The sequence below is a fragment of the Micromys minutus genome, assembly GCF_963924665.1.
Source record: "Micromys minutus genome assembly, chromosome: 15".
Taxonomy (NCBI): Eukaryota; Metazoa; Chordata; class Mammalia; order Rodentia; family Muridae; genus Micromys; species Micromys minutus.
In genome coordinates this window covers 2,938,270-2,953,459 of record NC_137984.1, presented here as the reverse complement: position 1 = coordinate 2,953,459, position 15,190 = coordinate 2,938,270, and the positions used below count along the sequence as shown (strand labels likewise).

Genomic DNA, 15,190 nt, shown 5'->3' with positions numbered 1-15,190 from the left:
TGAGGCCACTCATCAGGGCCTATTGAGTCTGTCCACGTGCACAGCCACAAAACCACACACATACACACACACACAGAACAATCACCAGCTCAAACCTGTAATGAAAATCTCATTTGCTTTTCTTAAATTAAATGCAAGTGTTTTTTTTTTTTAATTGCACTAAATTGAATGAACTCACGAAATGAATTTGTGTGACTGGAATTAAGTATCAAAACTATGGTATCAGAGTTTTCTAAATGTAAAACCCACCTAAAATATTTGTAACTCTACAATTCCAAAACAGTTTTATTTCTTTCTACTTTGCTTTTCAAAGATTAGCCAGCCGATAGGGAAGAGACTTAGGGAACATGGTCGATTATCCCAACAGAAAAACTTAGATGTTAGAGTGGCACCTGTTCCATCGTAATCTCACCAGAATCTTGGTATATTAAGGGCTTTCAGAGAACACGTGTAGTGCAGTAATTTTAGCAGACGTGTTGAACTGAGAAGCACAGCACAGAAAATCCAGAGCCAGGGTCTTGCGCTGCTCAGTGGGCTGCTGTGATGGTAACAGGCGGAAGCCGGGTTTGCCTTTATTCTCCGCTTGCTAGCTCCCGTTTTTGTTTCTTCTTCTTTCTGACCTTAGACTGTGAAAGGCGGGATCTCTGAAACACGAATTGAGAAACGCATTGTGATCACCGGAGACGCAGCTCTGGATCACGACCAGGTAAGCACCTTTCCTGTCACGTCTGTGTGTGGTCGCTTCCTGGTATATCCTGGATGGAGTCCAGTTCCTTCATTAGAGAGGAAAGACACTTTGTGAGCCTGGCGTATCCCGTCCCATGAGAGGTCCTGAGCACATTGACAACAAAACATGACACGTTGTTCAGTATCCACTGCAGTGATTACATGGAAGACAGTGGGGACTCCAGGTGACCAGTGAAGGGATTCCCGTTGGCCTGGTTTAAAGACAAGTTGTCAAACATTTTAAAAACAAATGGCAGTTAGTGACAGTTCCCTAAAAATTAAACAACAAAACAAAAGCCACCAAGATTTTTTATACCTAGTTGTTGAATATTTTCAAGACATTTTTGTAGCAAAGAAAAAAGCTGGGCTATTAACTACAAAGGATTTTTCCCTATTATATATAATTTGGGGTAGTAGAGGGAAGGAAAGATTATTTAATATTTCTAGATGAAATTTATATTGATTATTTGTTTGTTTATTTGTTTATATATTTAAGCTACATGCAATGCCCATTATTATGGTTATAGAGGTAACATGCAGAGCTGCCTGGTGCTGGTTTTGAATAGTCCCAAGTGATGAGTAGTCTGTGCTGCCCTCCTCCTCCTCCCCCCTTCTCTCCCTTTCTTGTCTTTCTAGTTCTCTGGCTTTTCTTTAGCTGGTTTTTAAAAGGAGAATAAGGTTTTTGTTGTTGTTTTGTTCTCACAACTTGAAGAAAGGAAAAGAAGTGTTTTAGTGGATTGCATCTGCTGGAGAAGAGGGGTGAGTGGTAGACACAGCCTGAACACAGGGTGGTGCCCAAGAAGGCCACTGTTTGGTTTTGGTTTCTGAGGGTTAGAGATAAAGTTGTGGTGCTCAGTGTGAACTTTGGATGAGGGGTTCCTAGGAGGTGACTAGGATATTCGCTGTGAGAAAGAACCTTGTATTGGAAGTGAGGCTTAAGGTCTCCCAGACAGAGGGTGTGGTCCACTGTTGCCCTCTGGGGTCTGGACTCCCCTGACCTGGAGCTGGAACTTACCTGACTTACTTTTCCCTCTGGGCTTCTTGCTCAAGAACTGTCTGCTAAGTTCCTTCAGCGTCACAAGCAGGACTGACGATGTGAATTTTCCCAGCCATTTCCCAAAGAAATGCAGGCCCTTGCATGCTTCGTAATGGCTTCCCAGCTCACTCTTAGGTTCAGTTGCTTGTTTCACCTAGGCAGATATAACAAGTATGAACCATCCTGATTTAGAAGGATGACTCAGCAGCCTTACCTGTGGCTGTGAGACCACAAGCCTCAGCACTGCTGCGGTAAGGTCCGACCTGACACTCCTCACCAGAGACCCAAGATCGGTTCCTGTTCTCCTTAAAGCTATCCTGGGATTTTTTTAAAAAGATATAATTAATTATTTTATGTATATGAGTACATATATGGTGTAGCTTTGAAGAGGGCATCAGATCCTATTACAGATGGTTGTGAGCCACAATGTGGTTGCTGGGAATTGAACTCAGGACCTCTGGAAGAGCAGTCGGTACGCTTAACCACTGAGCCATCTCTCCAGCCCTGTCCTGGGATCTTTGGAACTATGTAAACTTAAATGAAAATGACTTTCTTGCCAAACAGTGATACTGATTACATAGTGACCTTAATACCTTTGACATCCACTTCCTTCCTATGTTCAGAGGAATCTTAGGCTACTCCTTTATTCAAGGAAGACGTAGAAAGAAGTCCCTCTTCTGTTGCTATGTCTGAGAGGCCTGCTCTCGTAGGACCCAGCTCAGCAGCTCTTCATTCTGTGCTGGTCATGATTCCTGCTCCATTCCCCGAGTGAACAACCTATAGTTACTCTTGTGAACAGTTATTGCATCTAATCTCCTGAGTTGTTATAGAATGAAAGGGTTACAGGCATAATGTAAGATGTGGGCTGCAGAGGTTGCTCAACAGCTACAGGATGCTGACTTCTCTTCCAGAGGACCTGGGCTTGCTCCTCAGCACCCATTTGGTGGTTTGAGGAGACCTTACTCTGTTCTGGGTTCTGAGGATGCCAGCATACTTGGGTACATAGGCATACATGCAGGCAAAATACCCATACACATTAAAGAAAATCAGGTGTATCAGGCATTGATTATGGCTCTTTCTCTTTCTCTGTGCTTGTTAGCTGTTCCTGGGTTTAGTGAGCAAAGCTTCAGGATGTGCTTTGTAGCCTCACAGCAGAGAGAATCTGTAAAGTGATGGAGCAATGCATTTGTTCCCACAGGCAGGCCCTGGGCAAAAGAAACACTGAGCTGCTTTTTGCTGTTTCCCTACACGGTTTCCTTACACAATGAGGAGACTTGTACCTTAAGAGGAATTTGGGGTTTTTGTTTCGTTTTACGTTTAGGATTCTTTATTTTTCCTCCAAGCCTTCTTTACAAAAAAAAAAATTAGCAATAATTAAGAAAGATATGACTCTCAAAAATAGGGTCTTCCCATGTTACACAGGTGTTCTTTCTTCCTCCGTTGTCCATGGAAGAGACCATGAGACGTGCAGTTGACAGTGGACCTGGGCCCTCTTCACCTGATGCCAATGATGGCTGCCTGGGGGTTAGAAACAGCAGCTAACTTCTGGGTCTTTAGCTGGTCTTTCTCTTAACGATGGTTTTTGTTGTTGTTGCTGCTCTTTTTTCTGTCTCCTATAGGTTTATAGGCATTTTTTTCTATTACTGTTTTAAATTAGATGGCAAAGACTAGGAGGTCTGGTTCTATGTCTTGAAGTCCGAGCTGTTTGTGTGGTGGCTACACTTGAGTGTCCAGTGAGGCCCTACACTTTTGGTTGATACCATTACCTAGATTCATACAGCAAACCTCAAGATGATCTTTGTTGCCTTAGTCTGAGCTTCCAGATAAGAGTTAAGTAAGGCACAGAAAACTGTTCTCCCAGTGTGAGTGCGAGCCAGTCCTCACACAGGACAGTGAGAGCAGGGCTGCACAGCCAGCCAACTGTCCCCCGTGCACCACCCTCGGAGCCATACAGGAAGGATAGGAAGAACAGAAGTGTCCAGACATCTGTCGCTGTAAATGAGGACACACGAGCAGTTTGCTGGAGCGTGTGTCTGGTTGATGAAAATGCATATATTCTGCCATCTTTGGGCAGAGCCAAATGCTCAGCTCATAGTTTCTTGTTCTTCTGGCCCTGGCAGGCGCTGGCTCAGGCCATACGGGAAGCCCGAGAACAGCACCCTGACATGTCAGTCACAAGGGTGGTCGTGCACAAAGAAACAGAGCTGGAGGAGGAGGAGGAAGAATAAGGTAAGCAAGCCTGGCTATCCACAGCCTGACTGCTCTGTGACCCTGTCTGAGCGGTTTTACACCAGGCTCTTGTTCTCTCCAAGCACAACTGCTCAAATGTGTGGAATGAGAATCTGGTCTGCTGTCTGCCTAGTGCTACAGGCCTTACACACTTAGGTCCCTTCTCATCGGGCCTGCTTGTGTGCTTGGTAGTTAATGTTCCCTACGACTACAGGGGTGGGCTGTCACCTTTATGTTAGATTTATGTTATATGAGAGGGTATGTCTTTAAATTCTATATGTTAAAAATTGTGTATCAAACAGTGAGCTATAGAGAGAGCATAAAGCTTGTATTACCTAAAATTTAGCTGGATCAAAGAGTGAAAGTAATGATAAATGGTGTTTAATATGACCAGTACAAAAGGCCAATAATCTCAACAGACTGAGAACTCTAACTTACTAAGAAAGCGTAAACACTTGAGAGAAAATGGGCTGATGATCATATAAGTAAGACCATGTGAAAACCAAGTGAAACTACAAGCGAAACTTTTGGCCTTATTCTGTTGCTTAAATCAGTAAAAATTACAAGTCTAGTATAACGCTTTTCACCCATGTGATTTAAAAAAAAAAATGTATGTTTTAATCATTGTTTGGAGATTGTGGAAAGAAACCATATTTACATACTGTGTATTTTATTTCTTGGAAGACAATTTGGAAAAACCTATCTCAGGGTATTTACATTATAGTTACCTGCCTTTAATAATTTAATGAGGGCCAGTGCGATGGCCCCAGCAAGTAAAGCTCTTGCTGCCAGCTAGACGACCTCAGTTCCGTCCCTGGGATATGCTGCCAGCTAGACGACCTCAGTCCATCCCTGGGATGTGCACCTCACACAAACACATACATGTGCACACAAAATAAATAATAGATTAAAATTAAAAGCAATAAATTTGCTTAAATACTCTGAGATGTTTGCTGAGACTCCAGAAGTGTCCAAGCTACCCATGAGGAACCTGTGTGACAATAGTGACAGTACTGTTCATGCCAATCATGCCTTTAACATCACCCCAACTCACACTTGTGTTGGAGCAGCACATGAGACACTGTAAGTGACCAATAATGTGGAAGACATTTGTGTACTTGCTGCTTCTGTGTGGTGACTGGGGAGGCCGTGATAGGCGGCAGACACGTCACAGCTGCCTCCTGGGGTTTCACCACACAGGTTATCACAAAGAATGCATGGTGAGTCTATACTGTGAGCAGCCAGAGGGTGGATGGCTCACAGGAATTACAAGGCCATGGAGCATTTATCTTCTGCCGTACACAGTGGAAGCACTTTGCCAGTCCTCCTGCAGAGAATGAAGACCATGCCAGTTCTCAGCCTCAGCTCTGAGAGTTTACTGTGCTCATTTGCGGGACACAAAATACAACCATGATTGTAATTTCAGCTCCTCCCTTAATATCCTCTTCTTTGGTTCTTAGCCTCTCATATTTCTTCTGTGAAAAAGAATGGCCAGAAAACTCAAAACATTTCTATGAAATGCTTGCTCACCTTTTTAAATACCTGTTTTCTTTAATTTACCTTTTTATGGGTCTGATTGTTAGTCTGTCTGTATGTTATGTTGTGCACAGGCGTCCCTGGTCCCTGCAGTGGCCAGAAGACATCTCATCCCCTGAAACTGGAGTTAGAGATGGTGCGGTCGGCACTCCAGCCTCCACTTACTGATTCTTAACACTAACTCTTTATGCCGTCATGTGTTTTATTCACTCTGAATACTAATCCTTTATGATGTCATGTTACAAATGTAAGGTTCATGGTATTTTATTGAGGCTTAGTACTAATTCTCTATGTCATGTTACAAATATGAGGTTTCTGGTGGTGTTTTTATTGATTCTTAGTACTAATGCTTGATACTGTATGTTACAAATAAGAGGCTCATGATGTTTTTATTGATTCTTAATACTAATTCTTCATGTTGTCATATGTTACAAGTGTCATGAGGTCTGTGGTGTTTGCTTCATTATTAATGTAATTGAATTTACACGCTTCCCCCACATACCAAGTCTTAAACTACCTCCACTTGATTTTCCTGCGTGCTTAGAAGCAGCGGCAGCTTTCCAGAAACTTCCCTCTACCCTCAGCTCAGCTGCTTATGTGGAAGGCGTGTGCTGGCAGTTGGTTCCATAGGTTCCTGTGCGTTTGTGTCTCGCTGCCTCACTGTCTCAGTCATGTGTGTTCATGCTCGGTCTTGGTAGCTGTAGGATGTGTGTCCCACACTGTTCTTGTTTATTCTCGATTGCCATGTAGATGCCTAAATCAGCCTGCTAATTCAATTCTGAGTATTCAATTTCCTTATTTCTCTACCTTTTCCTTTATTTTTTTTCAATGTTGGAGGAGTAACCAGGGCTGCAGATACTCGGTGTCTCTGTTGCTGCGACGGAACAGCAGCTCGCACTTCCACAGCACTCTCCATCACCAAAGGAACTCAGGACAGGCACCCAAGCAGGGCAGGAACCTGGAGGCAGGAGCTGATGTAGAGGGCACGGAGGATGCGGCTTACTGGCTTGCCCCTCATGGCTTGCTCAGCCTGCTTTCTTACAGAACCCAGGACCAGCACCCTAGGGATGGCACCACCCACAGTGGGCTGGGCCCGCCCCCATTAAGCACTAATTATGAAAATGCCTTACAGCTGGATCTTATGGCAACGTCTTTTCAATGAGTGTGAAGAGCTGATGAGGGTAGCTTCTGTCAAGTTGACATAAAATCAGCCAGTATAGAAGGTGAGGCGGGAAACTATTATTGATCCAAATGTTAGCCATCAGTTTTCTTTATATAAGAAACATGGGGCCATACTTCCAAAGGAGCCATGTCTGGTTCTCTGGACCCACTTTGGGCAGCTGCTTATCTCTCCAGCACCAGGTAATTCAGTGTAGACTATGAGCACCTAGATGTGTCTTTTTTTTTTAATTGAAAATAGTTCTTTTCATATAACATATTCTGATTATGATTCCCCTCCCCAAGCTTCTCCCAGCTCTTCACCTTCCCACCTACCGAAATCTCTACCCTTTCTTTCTCTCATTCAAAAAGTCATTGAAAAATTAGATAAAAACAAGTAAACCAGAATAGTACAAAACAAAGAACAAAAAGGAGCAAAAGAAACAGCACAGGAAATACATACAGACGCACAGAAAACCCAGACAAACAAAAGTGGTGAACCATCTAAAAATGCCATGTGTTTAATTATTGGTCACCCACTCCTGAGAAGGGAATGTGTCCTTAGTGTGTTGTATGTACCCAGTGAGACTTCATTCAGGAAAACAGTTTTTCCTTTGAGGGCACTTATCATTTGGAGGTAGTTTCTTGGGTAGGGGTGAGACTTTTATGTCCCTTCTCAGTAGTGGGACCCTATGCACTGGGTGTGCAGCCCGTGCTCATGACATGTCCTGCAGTGTCTAGAAGGCTTGTTTCTCTGGTGTCTTCCCCACTGGCTCTTGAATCTTCGATCCCGTGTCCTCCGGAGTCCCCGAGCTGTGTGTGGAGGATTTGATGGAGACATCCTATTTAGGACATCACTCTCTGCACACTGTCCAGTTGGCATCTGGTTCAAGAGAAGCTTCTCAGAGGATGGCTGGACATCGCAGAGTGGTGCTGGAGTCATTGTGTTGTTCCTTTAGTAGAACAGTAGTGTTAGGTTTTCTCCTGTATCCGTTACCTACCTAGTGTGAGGTTCTTGACCACATGAGCATGTTGAGTATGCATTTCATCTCATGCAACAGGCCTTAAAAACCAGCCAGTCATATAGAGCCGGTTACTGCCACAGCTTTTGTGCCACCACCGCACCTTTTATCCTGCAGGCAGGACGCCTTCGTAAATTAGCTGGGTTGGGTAGTGTGCAGAGTATAGTCAGTCCATGAGGGGCGAAGGCTCTAGGCACCAGCTTGACTTCTTCATAGTCAGTGAGTTGTGTGGGTGTTGTCTTCAGCAGTGTGGCTTTCCTTCAGTGTGCAGAGGGCAGCCACTGCTTTTGTCAGTCATCTGCTGCGATGGTCCCCGTTAGCCGAACCACGCAGTGGGTGCAGCCACCCCAGCACTGGAGCTCTCATTGAGTGGCAAGAGATGTTTACCTGGGCCTTTGTCTCCTCCCATTGTCTGGTGATTTATTTAGATTTTTTCCCACATATGTGTATATTTTAGGAACAGCTTCCACATGATTCTCAGATGGCCTTCAGTTTTAGCTGCTCCTGTCTGTATTTCCTTCCTCACCCATAACCCTTTCTTCTTGATCCTGTTGGACCTCTCATTCCTGTCTGCCTCCCCTCCCACCTCCATTTGCTTCTCTGGCACCGCTCTGCACTTACCTTACATTTACCTTACATGAACGCCAGCCTGTGTAACAAGAGTGAGCAGCTGGTACCCACACACACGTGCGTGTGGAGCACCTTTGTCTTTATGGATCTGGAGCACCTCACTCAGCTTGATTTATTTTTCTAGTTGTATCCATTTACCTGCAAAGTTCATGATTTCATCCCCACCTCTCTATATTATATTCTGTAAATGCACCACATTTATTCACTCATCTGTTGATGGACATCTAGGCTGTCAACAATCTGGCTATTACTAACAACTTCAGTGAACATGGATGAGCTGGACTTTGAAATACTTTTCCTGTCTTCCTGAGGAACCACCACACTGATTTCCATAGTGGCTCTACAGATGTGTACTCCCACCAACAGCAAATGAGTGCTCCCTTTTAAACACATCCTCACCAGCATGAGCTGCCATTTGTTTTACTGATCTTGACCGTTTTGATTGGTATGAATTTGAAGATGAATTCTCATAGTAGTTCCGATGTGCATATACCTGAATATTAAGGATGTTGGACATTTAATCACTTCTCAGCCATTGAGTTTTCTCTTTTGAGAATTCTCTTTTAGATGGGTACACTGTTTTTTAATTGAAGTTTTTCTTTTCTTTTTTTCTTTATTCTTTACTGTGTAGCTGTGGCTGGCCTGGAACTTACTCTGTAGACCAGGCTAGCTTATAACTCAGAGATCTGCTTGCCTCTGTCTCCAGAGTGGTGGGATTAAAGTGTGTATTACCATGCTGCCGATTTGCTGTGTTAAGTATTAGCCCTCCGTCAGATGCTGCATTTTCCAAATGATGATGTCCGTTGCCGTGCGGAAGCTTTTCAGGTCTCTGAGAGTTTGTTTAGTAATTGTTCATGGCTCCTGTGCTTCCTGTGTTCTGCTCAGAGTCCTCCTGTGTTCCCACTTTCCCTCTGACAGATCCTGTGTCTGGCACGTTGAGGTCCTAGATTCCTTTGGAGTTGTCTTGTGCAGAGTGAAAAGATGGGTCAGCCACCCTGTCTGACCAGCTTTACTTGTTGGAAAATGCTCTTTTTTCCCATGTATACTTATGCATATTTATCAATAACTAGGCGTCCATAGGTGGTGTCCGTAGGTGTGCTGACTTACGGCTGTCTTCAGTTTGATTCCATTGATCAATGCATGTGTTCTTCTGCCAAAACCATGTAGTTTTTATTACAGCTCTGGAGTGTGACCTGAAAGCTGCAATGAAATGCCTCCAGCTCTTTATTTATTGATTGGGATAGCTTTCGCTAGCTTGTGTTTTTGTTTTTGTGATGTTTTGTTTTGAAACTGAAAATCGACTATCAGGTTCTGTGAAGAACCGTGTGGAATTGACGGTGACTGCATTGACTCTGTAGGTTACTTTTGGTGAGATGGCCATTTCACCATGTTAACCCATGAGCATGGGACACCTTTCCATCTGCGGATAGCACCTTTGCTTTCTTTTAACGTCTTCAGAGTTTGGATTATATGAGCCTTTCACGTTCCTGGATAGAGTTAACCTAAGATACATACTTATGTTCTTATGAGGGGTTTTAGGGTCACTGATGGACACTGTCATGCCACCCAAATAAAGACCCTGCCTTGTTTCCACTGTGTGTCTCCGTGCCTCCTTCGGTAGATGAGAGCGCTCTGGTTCATAAATGAGCAGATGTGGAGAGTGGACAGCCTTGCCTCGCTCCCGATTATAGTGGGAACACTTGAGTTTTCTCCGTTTGAGTTGATGTTGGCTGTGGGCTGGTTGGTACCTGCCTGTATTGTGTTGAGCTGTGTCCCTTGTGTCCCTAGTAGTCATGCTTGACCATACAGAACTAGTCATTTCAGAAATAGTTGTATTTTGTCTCACATAAATATTTCTGTTTTCTAGATCTCTGGTTCTGTTACTGCTTTGCAGTAATTGAAATTTCTTTAATTTGAAGACCTATGTTTACTAACATTGCGCAAACCCAGGGTGGTCTTTGCATGACCACATTTCTAATACAGAAAGTAGAAGCCATAATCTTAATAGCATTTGACCTGTAACAGACTCTACAGTGCCTGTCAGTTTGTATCGACACCGTAGACTACAGGGTAGGCTTCTGTCCTAAAGAAAGAAGGTCAGGTGTAGTTGTGCACACATTCAATCTCAGCACTCGGGAGGCAGAGGCAGGGAAGATCTCTGGTCTGTTGTAAGTTCCACACCACCAGGGCTACACAGTGAGACCCTGTCTCTACAAAGAAAAAAGAGGGCGGTGCACTGGAGTGTACATAGCTTGGCTATGTAGCTCTGTGGCTGAACCTGTACCTACCTTGTCCACTGGTGCAGGAAGGGACAGCTCAGCTCTTAAAGGCGCAGCACCTCATTTGTAGTTGGGATAAGTGTTAACCATTTAGACCCAAAGTATAAAAACTTGTTACGTATTAAGTTTATTTCATACCGAGACAGAAAAGATAAAACATCTAATGTGAACATGACAGCTGTTGTGGGTCCAGCCTTGACTGGCCTTCCTTAGTTTGGAACTTAAATGCTTAGTTTTTAAGAATGCTTGCTGTATTTATACGAGGAGTAGAGGTACATGGAACTATAAATAAAGGACTTAGAACACAAATTATTGCTCATCTGTCTAAACAACAAGGATCCAAGGTGTTCCAACTCTCTCGGCGATCAATTAACTGATCGCTAGCTTACCACTGCTTAAAGAATAAGTAATGCATTTGACACTAAAATGCAAATTTCTTAGATTCTAAAAGCTGCTTGGGACTCTGGAAGCATGTCAAGATTGCCTTTTGTGATCGTTATCAGAAAAATTAGCCCTATATACCTTTTTTTGTGATTTCATTGTGAGTAGATGGGAGTAAAGGACTTTTTAATGTATTTTTTAAATTTTGTTAAATTGAATAGGTGTTGAAGTTTTTCTCTGCCTGTTGTCTTCAGTTTTCTATATATTCCTAGCTTTCCTGTAATATCAAAACATAATTTTTGTTCTCATCTCTAATTTTATGACATTTTTTATTAAAACAGATTTTTAAAACCTAGAGAAAAATGTCATATAGAGTCCTAAATGTCACCTCTGCTGTAGACTTTCAGAGACAGTGACTCCTGACCTTATTTCTTCTTTCCAGTCTTCCTAATGTGTGTAGCCCATTTTACCTAAAGCGTTATTCAGTGGATGAAGGGTTTGTTTCCTATGCTAACTAGACAGCCACACCAACAACTCTGCTCAAGAAATGGTGCACATTCACTGGGCAGAGCAGAGAGGCTAGGTGTCAAAGTGCAAGAAGGGGTAGTGGGGCCAAAGGTCCCAGATAACCCTCAGGAGCAGTTGATTAGTCACCATCCCCCACAGTTGTCTTTGGGATTGCCAGCCAAAAAGACTTTGCTCCCATTGATTTCCCTGCCTGGACTCAAGCGGTGTGCTAATGCGTAATGAGATAGCCCAGGAGCAGTGGGCTTCATTAGTCATCCTGCCCTGGTTAGTGGAGCTTCTAATATTATCTGTGCTGCTTCTAACCAGTGGGGAGGAGTTTTCCCCTATCAAAACAAGAATTTTATCTGACCAATATCGTGAACATTCTCAATTTATTTTGGGACTGGTAGTTCTGGAAAGAACATTAATGTCCACTGTCCTCTGTAATTAATACATTTGAAAGAATTTTTGTCAAGTTGACATAGAATAGGAGGCAGATATAGTAAAAACCTTTTGCTGGCTCAGGGATGGTGAATCACCTGTAGACCTCTAATAATGGGTTTGGGAGCTTCCCAAGGCTGTTTTCTTTTCTCCTGAGGCTCTGTGCCCCCTTTTCCCACACCTTTTAGGTTCCAGACTGTGTAGTATTATACAGCCGCTCCTTTTGTCCTGTTTGGCCTTTTGTTTTGTGACAGGGTGTCACTGTGGTGGCCTTGGCTGTTCTGGATCTCAGTATGTAGGCCAGGCTGGCCTCAGCTACAGCGCCACCTGCATCTGCCTCCTGAGTGCCTCAGTGAAAGGCTTGGGCCACCTCTGGGCAGTCATTGGTCCTGTTCTGTGGCAGCAACTCAAGCCTGAGTCTTAACCCCTCTTATGATAACACCTGCTTATCGCCATCTTCATCCCGCCAGCACCTGGGGTGCTTCTGACCCTCCTTCTGGCCTCTATTCCTTCCCCTTCAGCAGGCTCGCCACACTGAAATTGTAACAAGGCTTTCTTTCAGAATAGGAATCCAGCTATGGCAGACTTCCTCAGGAGCAAAGGAGAAACAATTACATCTTCTCTGTGTTCTGTTCTGCGTGGCTGACACCCCTCATTCTTGGTTCTCCTCCTTTTCCCTGGCTCTGCACTCTCCTCTGGATTGTTAGTTGACTCCAAGCCGCCTCTCCCCAACAGACCCCCATCTTATGGGCTCAAGTCCATACTTGTTACTCTGGTTAAGAGACCTGACCCATCTCACCGTTGTCACTGTGCCCACGCGTGCCAGTGCTGCTTCTGCATTTGTCTTTCACTCAGTACCATGACTGTCCCTCCTTGCCTTGTTCTCACCACCTGCCTATTCATCTCAGTAAAAACAGGCTGAGCTTTAAGCCTGCCTCAGTTAATTTTCATTTTTATGGGGGAGGGGCTTTACCTCAGGGCACCTGCGTCTCACTGCTCTGTTAGATGCCTGGAAGCAGCCAGTACTGAGCCTCCAAGCACCACTGCCCCTTTAGTCAGGGGAAGCCTGCTGTGGCTTCCTAGCAAATGTCAACTGTCAACATCTCTGCTCAGGCACTTTGAGACCGTTAATAAGAAGAATAGTGGTTACTTGAAGGCAGCCACTAGAATCCTGTGATATTTGACTTAATAACCAAACAGATGCTAAGTGGTGAGTGGCCAGATGTGCACTGTGCTGGGCAGAGGGGTCTTGGCCCATAAACTGGGCAGGGCTCAGTGAGAGGTCATTAGTGCTTAAAGCACTCCTCCGACTTTCTGGTGTGTCTGTGAACCACAGTTGGCTCTGGGGACCTGCAGCCCTAGGAAGGCAGTGGATGCTGGACACTGGGGGCGTTACACTGTACATCGTTGGCCTTAACTAAATCTTGCTATCTCTTCTGTCTTGCCAGGGTTCCAGGAATTTTAAGGTTTCTAGGTTTGGAATGCATGCCTCTTGCTTGTTTTCGGTAGACACACTATTTCCTGTTAAAGTAGGCAGATAACTATTGATTACTTGGTTGAAAACTTTGATCATCTAACTTTGTTTTTAAGCCACTGGCTTTGGAATATTTAAGATTTATGTCTTTTTTTTTCTTTCCTAGAAAGTCTTTTTTAAACAACACTTAACTTGATGAATCTGAAGAACTTTGACCATTCCCAGTCTTAACGCCACACCACTACTCCAGAAAAATTGTGCTCCAACTGGTGACAATGACCAGAAGAATTAGAATGGCCTGAAGAATTAAAATGCCAACAGCAAACTGTACCTTAACAGCTCTGGTCTCTACTATTCCTGTGCATTTCTAATATATTATCTGTTCATAACCACGTCTAGACACCCTTGTTCCCTTTCTTTCTCGGCTGTCCTCTTTGTTTTTTTTTAAAGAAATCCTTCGTTTTCTATTGGTTTGTATTTGTTTCCTCTCCTTACATGCTTCTTTTGACTTGTTTGCTCACATGACAGTGAACAAAGCCAGCCGGGCTGGTGGGTGCTGTTCACTTGAACAGGTGCTGTTATGTGGAAAGGAAACTGTGACTAATTTAGATAGCAATTACCCTTCTGCAGGATCGTTTCCATTCAGTTATCCCATGAATATTTACAGCTGTCAGACTGCGGTAGGCATACTGCATGAGAACATAGCAATACTGAGTAAAAGCATTTCTTACATCTTGAAATTTTTCTAATATTAGGGAGTTTCACTCTGGATGATTTATATTGACCTTTGACCTTCCAGTCCTGTGTCTTTGTACCTCAGCAGAGTCAGAGACTCTCTGGGCTGGAGAATCACGAAGCTCACTGACCAGGTACTGTGTTGAGAGACATGGGCCCACAGTGCAGTACTTGTCAGACATGCGCTTTGCCACAGCACTCCAGAACAGGAGAAGCACACCATGTTCCCTTCCCTTTTACTAAAGAAAACCAGGCAGCTTCAAGCCTTAGAGCTTCCTTTCTTAACCTTCCCAGTTCCAGTCTGTCCCATTATCTGAACACTTGAGCAGAACACTTGCTTTGGACGGAACATCTCTGTCCCGTGTAAACTGACCCTTTGCTACTGAGCAGGTGTATCTCTGAGATCGCTTGGTGACTCACAGCTTTGAAGACACCGGGGAGAAGAGGTTGGGGACAGTGGGGGTTTGGGTGGTTGTAAGAAAGCTATACCATGTAAAGCTAACACCAGAGAGCTGATGGGGATTTTATTAACTGTATTGAACATTTTTCTCATTTGCTTCTGACTCTATGTATAGTTATGACACCAGATTAGATTTATTGCAGCTTCAAGTTGTATTAAATGATATTTTGCTTTATGTAATACTGTTATAAAATAAAAGTTTGTTTATTCTATAAACGTTTTACGTCTCTTTTCATAAACAATAAAGAAATAAACTGGAGTTCTATTTTTCCACCAAAAAAATATAGCATTTTTACAAAATACTTAAAATAATAGCATTTTAAGAGTGGCTAAGCTCTGTTTTGTGTTTTAACTTGTTACTACTGCCAGCCTCAGTGAACTGGTGGAAATCGTGAAGTTTGTAAACCCGTATACCATATTCCTTGTGCCTGGTTAAACAGTGCTCTGGCTAGTTCCGAGGTCTGAGGTATGAACTGCACCAGGGAGGCCTCCTCTTCTTGTATCTCTGCGGCACTGTTTGTGGGGCTTTGTGTCCCACCTTCTGTCCGCTGCGTGTTCACAGACCCGTGAGGGACT

At 43.7% G+C, this 15,190-nt stretch overlaps 1 protein-coding gene across 9 annotated transcripts in view; it reads left to right on the top strand.

The window, feature by feature from the left end:
• EPB41L2 (erythrocyte membrane protein band 4.1 like 2) overlaps nucleotides 1–14,770 on the top strand; it is a 145,676-nt gene extending 130,906 nt beyond the window's left edge. For 4 of the 9 annotated variants that reach the window (XM_080929364.1, XM_080929363.1, XM_080929357.1 and 1 more), the window contains 3 exons: nucleotides 626–706; nucleotides 3,883–3,991; nucleotides 13,586–14,769. In XM_080929364.1, coding sequence (XP_080785490.1) covers nucleotides 626–706; nucleotides 3,883–3,990 — 189 coding nt within the window. In that variant the 3' untranslated portion in view covers nucleotide 3,991; nucleotides 13,586–14,769. Of the gene's footprint in view, nucleotides 1–625; nucleotides 707–3,882; nucleotides 3,992–13,585 lie in introns of all 9 variants that reach the window. The other 5 variants (XM_080929365.1, XM_080929360.1, XM_080929359.1 and 2 more) reach the window with 3 other exon arrangements.
• Nucleotides 14,771–15,190: the final 420 nt, after the last annotated feature.